At 34.2% G+C, this 9,740-nt stretch overlaps 1 protein-coding gene across 1 annotated transcript; it reads left to right on the top strand.

Moving 5' to 3' along the window:
- Positions 1-2,037: 2,037 nt before the first annotated feature.
- Positions 2,038-3,001, top strand: LOC122610253 (serine/threonine-protein phosphatase 7 long form homolog). The gene is made up of 2 exons (XM_043783246.1): positions 2,038-2,909; positions 2,995-3,001. Exons 1-2 carry the CDS (start codon positions 2,038-2,040, stop codon positions 2,999-3,001), a joined length of 879 nt encoding a protein of 292 aa, XP_043639181.1.
- The last annotated feature ends 6,739 nt before the right edge of the window (positions 3,002-9,740 follow it).

The following is a 9,740-nucleotide window of genomic DNA, read 5'->3' as shown; positions in this document are numbered from 1 at the left end:
TGAGTCTAGCTCGAGGTGTTACATTTTATTATTAGAATAAGTTAACCATTAAAATATAATAATAATAAGACAATTAGATTTGATACTTCGTTTACTTGAGTTTCACATCATAACTGCTAAGAAACAAAAAGTCAAAGAAAACGAAACCCTTGTATGGCTGATAGTGAACCAAAAAGTAAAACCAAACCCTTAAACTGAACAAAAATATTTTAAAAATTTTAGATGTTTGCTTAGATTGTGTAGATTGATGATTAAAATCAATTAAAAGTAAATTGCTTTGTTAAAACATACCATGAATTTTTCAAAAAAATGGAACCTCCATATGTGTTGATGATATCATTGAACTTTTATTAACATCTCTTGATGTTTTGATATCAGTGATCTTGAAATTATCTCATGAGATATGAGGAATTTTTTTTATATAATCTATTGTTTTTAAGGCTAATATTGTTTTGACTTTTGATTACTTAAGTATATTTTGAGAGGCATTAAAAGTTGAAAGGAAATGTATTGAGTTTTTTTCTTTATTAAAACAAAGTAATAATATAAGTTTTACAAATAATAATAATAATATAATAGTAAAGAATTAATGAATTAAAAGAGAATAAGTTATTTTCAACTTGTATAAAATGAAGTTAAGGCAAGAAGGTTATTTAATGGATAGAAATCAATTGACCTTATCATCTAACGGTTCTGATTTAATTAAAAAATAATAATAAATTTAAGTGGCTGGTTATTGGGAGATGGGAGATAGTCACAAATCAATGACTAACGATCTATAAATCTATCTGCTATATATATGACAGCTACTTACTTTGTTTAAGAACATATTATAAGAGGGTTGTTGCTTTCTTTGAGTAAATTAAGTTGTTTAACAAGTTTTATTTTCTTTGGGTCTAATTCGATCGGTACTATATATGTTTTCAATGCTCGTCATTTCTCAATCATTCTAGACAGACGTTAAATTTATTTAAACTATCTAGAAAAGAAAATTATCCACGGATAAATACAATTAAGTTGTTCGCCTTAGAAAGTTAGAATTAGAAACCACTTGTCGACGGTATTTTTCAATAAAGGAGGTGGTATGGTGAAAAAGGTTATTTAAGATCCGCTTAATGCGAGACCCTTTCATTGTACGATTAGCACACATTATACGCGTCTGAGATAAAATTTAATGTTCAAAAAGAAAAAAAAAAATTTAATATCTACGTGTTGTTCATACTTAAAGATGTACACATTGTGCAGGTTCCTGACTTACTTTTAAATGTACTTAATATGGGTGGTGATTTTACAACATTAAATTATAGTGATATACCGCCAAACTTGTTTTATAGTATTATACACTTACATTATATAACATTATAAAACATATTTGGTGTTGTATCCAAAATTGGTGCAAATAGCTTATAAAATAGATTATCTAATTCGAAAACTAAACTTTAGGCCGTTGATCACAATGTATGTAATATATACATTATATGCAATCAAAACTTATATAATTAAAACTAAAAAGTTAATGATGGGGGATCTTCAAAACCGGACATAGAGCAAAAGGATTTACCGTTTGATTCGATTCGTAACTTTACTTCTTATATGTGGAATTTTTTTCTAAAGTAGGCGTATATGCTAGTGGTTTTGCAAAACAAGTTTTCGTGCCTTAAAATTCGCAAAACAAGTATATCCGGCAATCCAAATGCCGGGTTCAACCTTTTCACTTCAACCCGTCAATTTCATTGCCGGCTTAAGCCTATGTGGCTAATCCATGTCGGTGCTGAATTTGTAACGTTGTGCCATGTATTAAACCCGACATTTTAGTTGCCGGTTTCTGACAAAAAATATGTACCCGGCATTTTAGTTGCCGGCTTCACCTTTAAACCTACCTGTCCACATCCATTTTAATGATGAATATCTCTCATATATAGTTTGTACGTAAAATTGTTTTTCTCATAGTTTCTTTTAGTCATTTTCTTTCTTTCAAACTTGCTCCTCCTTTTTCTAACTTCCGTAATCAGTACAATATATACAATTTCTTTATCAATGGCAAACATAAATGTAACATGCATCCCAAGAAATCCTGAATTATTATGGTTACAAGCACCACAAAACCAACACATATCGTACAATTTATTCACTCACGGGGTTGAGAACCCCTTAAAATCAAGAAGATGTGATTCGGGTTTAACTAATCATATCAAATCTCTTCCAAATGAACGTATCAATGAGAATGTATTCCAACACATAAGAAATGCCAGTTTTGAAGGTGTATTCAAAGCAGGGATTCACCAAATTGATCATCAACTTATTGTAGCACTGGTTGAGAGATGGCGTCCAGAGACGCATACCTTCCACTTTCCTATCGGAGAAGCTACTGTCACATTACAGGATGTGCAGGTTCTATGGGGTTTACCGATAGATGGACCAGTTGTGTCTGGCACGTGGGCTGTTATGGATTCTGATCAATGGATTGTCATGTGTCAAGATTATTTGGGATTTATACCAGAGGAGGTTGAAGAGTTGAATCAAGGTAGAATTAAGATTTCTACTTTAGTTGAACATTTGAAAGACAGATTAGATGATGATGATGATGCATATCAACAAAGAGCTAGAATATACATTCTAGCTATGATTGCTGGTCAATTGTTTGTTGATTCAAGCCAGTATGATGTGTCTTTAAACTATTTGGAGAGTATAGACGACCTTAGTATAGAAGGTCGATTGAGTTGGGGCAGTGCTGTACTTGCTTGTTTGTATCGAAATTTGTGTAAAGCAACTCTACCTGGAACAAAGGGTATTCAAGGTCCTTTGTTGTTGTTGCAGTTATGGGCATGGGAAAGAATGCCACACATCGCCCCACGCATTGTCCATGGACGCTTGCCACCATATCAAAACCAGCACTGTTACGCAGCAAGGTAAATATGTGTATTTGTGTTATTTTTTACATTGGTACACAAAGATGTGATTGTTTATTTTTTTTTAATTTCAATATGGTTGTAGATGGTAATATGGCATGTCTCATCTTGAAACCCCTGCTCATGTGAGGTGTGCCTACCGTTCCACCTTCACTGCATTAACGAATGAGCAGGTACATTATTATAACGAAAATATTAAAATAGTGTATCTAATATATTAATAATCCTCTATTTGCCAATACAGTTTAGGTGGACTCCTTATGAAGAGGTGGTTAATGAATTGCCAGAGTATTGTAGGGATGGTCAAGACATTTGGTCATACAATGGCTGTATAGTTTTTTGGAGTACTGTAGAGCAACATCTGGCATGCAGGGTTACTAGACAATTTGGATATATACAAACTATTCCAGACAATGTCGGTTTACTAACGCCCCAAGAGCATATTGAAGTACATTCATTAAAGCGGGTGGGAAGCCGTAACACCAATTGGGTCCAAAAACTCCAAAGATTTGTAGATATCTGGAACGACCGGCATAACAGAGTTTATGAAGGCGTCCTAGGAGACACAACTACAGATGGTTATATGCAGTGGTATTATGATCGTACGGTATTATGCATTACCAATCCAGGTCAACAAGGTCCTCCTAACCGTTATCCTACATGGGGTGGCGAAACCCAACTTTACGTACGTTATTGTATATTTTTAGCTACTTGATGGTTTAAAATTTGCTACCTAACATCCTATTATTTTACATGCAGCGTGAAGGGATGCGGGAGATTGCAGATCGGGCTCAACATTTAATGAATAACGACCCAACGCAAAGCCAGGTGTTGGAGGACTTTGTGAACCTACCACGACAAATAATGTCGTATGGTCATTCTGTTGAGCGTATGGATTACTCTTAACAGAACTTTGTATTTCCTGACAGTGTTTTTATTTTTTCGTAATATATCTATTTGTTTAATTAATTATTTATTTTTTTTCCAAAACTAAAAATTTATTGGAAATATTAAATAGTGTAATAAGTTAAATCAAAATAAGAATAATAGAATACAGTAACAAATTAAACTAAATTTATCACAAATCTCTCCCAAATCTATTAAAAATTTTATATATAATAAATAAAATATATATTTTAAATTTATATGAATACAATAAGTATATAAAATATTTATCTTACAAATAATCATAAGCTCATTTCATGGCAATCGGGTGAAACCAATAAAACTATGATTGAAATGAACTTATATTTGGCACGTAGTGAAGGAATGGTTTAGGGTTAAAGGTGAAGCCGGCAACTAAAATGCCGGGTACATATTTTTTTGTCAGAAACCGGCAACTAAAATGCCGGGTTTAATACATGGCACAACGTTACAAATTCAGCACCGACATGGGTTAGCCACATAGGCTTAAGCCGGCAATGAAATTGACGGGTTGAAGTGAAAAGGTTGAACCCGGCATTTGGATTGCCGGGTATACTTGTTTTGCGAATTTTAAGGCACGAAAACTTGTTTTGCAAAACCATTAGCATATACGCCTACTTTGGAAAAAAATTCCTTATTTGTGCTATCTATACTAATAAAGCAAATTGCACTTGTCTAAATTTTAATTTTTAATATTTACTTTCCAAAAATGTCTCATATTTATTTTATATTTACATAAAATAACTATAATATATTTTCTCTCTCTTTCAATTTCAACAAATAATTTTTTTTCTCTCTCATCCATAAATAATTTATTCCTTCCATTCATTCAAAATCTTTTATCTCAAAAACCGTACATCAATAAATTATAAAAATTATATGGGTGTTCTTAAAATTTCATTCTCTTTCATTAGAGATGTCATTCGATATATTTTCGATGAATTTTTAAATCCGAGGTTGGAACCTGTACGATTAAAGCATTTGGCTATCACACTCTATGACCTATCACACTTTATGACCTATCACCTCCACCATCTCACCACCGCAATGTGCATGTACTTACTCTAGTTGTAATAAAATTAAGAAAGTCCTGATGGGTACGACGAGTGAGCTAAAAACTTGCTATTTAAATTGTAATTCTTTCGTAGTCAATTGAGATCCTTTCAACGAATTTTTATAACATAAATAATGGGAAAGTGATAATCGTACCATAAGTTTTGATGTATTTACTATACTGTATATGTTTTATAGTATACTGTACAAATATATAATGCATAACAGTTGTAAATTTATCAAATTATGTGGTATAAATACTACTTCCCATAAATAATATACTCCGGTTTTTGAAAAACTAGCGTTGTACCCGCGCGATGTATCGGGGAATAAGAAAAAAAATGCCGGTGGTTTGATGGTGGTTTGTGGGGCGGCGGCGATGAAAAAGAAAAAAAAACTAAGCCGGCAGCAGTGGATAGTGGTTTGATGATGGTTTTTGGGCGGTGGTGGATTGTGTTTATGGGGGATAGCGTACATAGAAGGTGGATGGTGGTATTTGGGGCGGTGGTGGATGGTGTTTATGGGGGGAGAAAATCAGAGAAGGGGGGAGGGAGAGAAAATCGAAAATCGGATGAACGTATGTGTATGTAATGAACGTGATGGAGAAAAAATAGGATAGTGTAAATTAGGAGGGCATAAAAGACATTTTAAAGGTAGAAGTATTAAAAAGGGGTGGGATAGCTTGCTTATTATTGGAGTATAGAAGTATAGATTGATGACAGATCTTTGTGAATAAAATATATTATTGTTGTTATGTGCCTAACCAAGAGATATTTTATAACAAGGCATACGATTGAAAATGTCAGAAACATCATGCATTGGATCTCGATCACATGTCATTAACTAAATTATTGGAATGTAGTCATATAAATAATTAAATAATTAGTCTAAAAGTATTATACATAGAGTACAACTTGTATCCTGATTCTTTGAGGGAAAGGAGTGGTAACCCTTTCTATAATCATTACCAGTTTTCTACATTTTTACTAACCAATAAAAATATTCCAACTCAATTTTTCTTAAAACTTTCTCGACCTTTCCCAAATCACATATGTCATTTTCTTTAAACTTTTCTCAATCTCCACCTCATCATTTATTTTTTATTTAATTTTAATACTATATAATTTCAAAAGATATATAAACTAAAACTATATAAAGTAGTAATTTTAAACAAAATATATCAAACAAATAAAGTTTCTAACAGTATAGGAGCTAAGAACTGAAACATTTAAACTATACAAAAGTTTTATAGTTACATAAAAGTTTAGGGACTAGAACGGAATATATATATATATATATATATATATATATATATATATATATATATATGAATTAAGTACTTTTTCCGTCCCTGTAGTTTATCATTTTATCATTTCTCGTTCTCGCCATTAACTTTTGGCTAAAATAATCCCCGTGGTTTGCAATTCGTCTCTGCCGTTATAACTTTGTTGTTAACCCCTTACATGCAAGTCAAGTGAGGGACATTTTTGTCTTTTCACCCATTTAAGTACAAAAATCGTCCTTGTGGTTTCTCGTTTTCGCATTTTTCATCCTCGACGTTAACAAACAAAAATTATCGGTAAAAATTTAATTCAAACAAAACAAAAACCTATATATACCTATATTTGAGGATCTGGTCGAAATTCAAACACGTACATTCAATATTTTAAATACAGGTATATAACGGTCGGTGTTACCAATAATACTGGTATTGGGGGTACTACGGTACAACTATTTCCGGTATTTTTGATATTTTTCGGTATTACCGTTCCGGTATTTTCATTTTTTATTTTTTGATTTTTTTTTAAATTTAAAAAAAATTTATCGAGACGCCGACTGAGATCAGACAGTTTCTTGGTTTAGCAGGCTACTACCGCCGATTTATCGAGAACTTCTCAAGGATCGCACAACCACTTACATTGTTGACACACAAGGATAGAAGTTTCAATTGGGGAGAGAAACAAGAAGAAGCTTTCAAAATCTTGAAGGAGAAGTTATGTAATGCACTGGTCTTAAGTCTTCCAGAAGGAACCGAAGATTTTATTGTTTATTGCGACGCGTCGGGTCAAGGCTTAGGATGTGTGCTGATGCAACGAGGCAAGGTTATTGCATATGCCTGTCGCTAACTGAAGATTCATGAGAATAATTACACGACACACGATTTGGAGTTGGGAGCTATCGTTTTTGCACTCAAATGTTGGAGACACTATCTGTACGGGACTAAGAGTGTGATATACACAGATCATAAGAGCCTTTAGCATATCTTCACTCAGAAAGACCTTAATATGCGCCAGAGACGATGGCTAGAATTGTTTAGCGACTACGATTGTGAGATTCGATATCATCCCGGAAAGGAAAATGTAGTAGCAGACGCCTTGAGTAGGAAGGAGAGAGTTAGGCCAAGACGAATTAGAGCCATGAGCATTACCGTGCACAACAATCTGAAAGATAGAGTGATTGGAGCACAAGTGGAAGCAAACAAGAAAGAGAATGTTGACAAAGAAGGATTGGGGGGTATGATAGAACAGTTTACTCAAAGTGATGATGGAGGACTGTATTTTTGTGATCGATTGTGGATACCAATGTATGGAGGTCTAAGGAAGTTGATAATGGACGAAGCGCACAAAGCAAGATATTCTATCCACCCAGGGATAGATAAGATGTATCAAGACTTGCGAGATTTATTTTGGTGGTCAGGAATGAAGAACGATGTGGCGGTCTATGTGAGCAAGTGCCTAACGTGTTTGAAGGTTAAGGCAGAACATAAGAAACCAGGAGGACTACTAACACAACCAGAGCTTCCCAGTTGGAAGTGGGAAAAGATCACTATGGATTTTGTTACGAAGTTACCAAGAACAAGTAGTGGTAAGGACGCAATTTGGGTGGTGGTAGATCAGCTGACCAAGTTAGCGCATTTCATACCCATACGTGAGGATTACTCAATGGAGCAGTATGCACGTCTGTATCTTAAGAAGATTGTAGCTAAACATGGCGTTCCAGTATCCATCATTAGTGATAGGGATAGTCGATTTACCTCAGGATTTTGGAAATCGTTGCAACGAGCCTTGGGAACGCGAATCGATATAAGCACAGCCTACCATCCGCAAACAAACGGACAGAGTGAGAGAACGATTTAGACACTAGAAGACATGCTAAGAGCCTGTGTCATAGACTTTGGAGGAAGTTGGGATACTCACCTCCCACTAGTCGAATTCTCATATAACAACAGTTATCATGCAAGTATTGGGTGTCCGCCTTTTGAGGTTTTGTATGGGAGAAAATGTCGATCCCCGCTTGCATGACACGAAGTCGGAGATATGCAACTAATAGGTCCAGAAATCATTCTCGAAACTACCGAAAAGAGTTGCTCAAATCAAGGAGAATCTTCTGAAAGCAAGAGACAGACAAAAGAAATATGCAGACAACCGAAGGAAACCTTTAGAGTTTCAGGTTGGTGATCGGGTGATGCTTAAAGTTTCGCCTTGGAAGGGCGTAGTCAGATTCATTAAGAGGGGGAAACTAGCCCCAAGATATGTTGGACCGTTTGAGATTGTAGAACGCATTGGTGCAGTAGCTTACCGTTTGAAACTTCCTCAAGAGTTGAGTAACGTACACGATGTTTTCCACGTATCGAACCTTAAGAAGTGTCTAGCCGATGAAACAACATATGTTCCTTTGAACGAGATACGAGTAGATAGTAATCTAAGCTTCAAAGAAGAACCCGTCGAAATATTGGAATGAGAAGTCAAAAAGCTCAAGAGACATAAGTATACCATTGTGAAAGTTCGTTGGAACTCCCGTAGAGGCCCAGAATTCACTTGGGAACGAGAAGATCAAATGAAGCTTAAGTATCCACACCTATTCGCTTAACTTAATATCTCAAGCTAGTAAGTAAACTTATGGACTTAGTTTCTAACTTGATACTTGACGCATGCTATGCAATATGATACTTGAAACTCAATGTGAAACACGCTACTTGCTACTTATTGTGTGATTACATATTTAAAATTTAACATGCAACTTAATGCCTGTAAATTTGGTGTGCAATCGAAACATGAAACATGACGTGTCCTTCGAATTTTGGGACGAAATTCCTTTAAGTAGGGGAGAATGTAACAACCGTCTTAGAAATGTAGTAAATAAGTTTCTCAAATTTTATCTAAGTTCTTGACGTGCTTTAGACTTAAGATATGTGCTCACATGAAGGTCAATTTGATCTTAAACCTTGAATTATAAGACGAGTTTATGGTTTATTATGATAAAATACTAGGTTTCGAGTCGTAAACGATCGTATTTATGAAAGTTCTAGTCCGAAATTATTCACAAATAGTCCCTACATTTATTAGGTTCATTTAATATTGGAAAACTATAAATAGAAGAACTTAGAGAGAGAAACTCATTCCTTCATTTTCTTCATCTCACCTCTCTCTCTTTCTAAAACACACACTTGCAGCCACCATAAACACACACAAAAATCACCTTTTGATTTTGGGTTGTTAAACCAAAATTATTGGTACTTTTAGCTTCCTTGTGATAATCAAAACATATTTCTAGCATCAAATTTCAGGTAACAACAATAAATTTTGAGTTTTTGATCAAATTAAAAGTGTACTTTTTCAAGTTTATGTTCTTGATGATTTGGTCCAATTTTTATATGAAAAACGTGTTAATAGTTAATGGGTTTGTATCTAAATGTGTTTAGTAACATTTTTATGAACAAATTTGGGTCATAACATGCTTTAATCTACAAAACCCATTTTTGAAAATGAGGGAAAACTTGTTCTTGATGTGCCACACCTTGTTCATGTTATAGATGGTCTTGAAATCATTAAAAGTGTTAATGGTTAGTGTTAT

Source organism: Erigeron canadensis, chromosome 8 (assembly GCF_010389155.1).
Source record: "Erigeron canadensis isolate Cc75 chromosome 8, C_canadensis_v1, whole genome shotgun sequence".
In the NCBI taxonomy this organism is placed as follows: domain Eukaryota; kingdom Viridiplantae; phylum Streptophyta; class Magnoliopsida; order Asterales; family Asteraceae; genus Erigeron; species Erigeron canadensis.
Note: the sequence above shows the minus strand (reverse complement) of the source record. Positions and strands in the feature narration are given on the sequence as shown.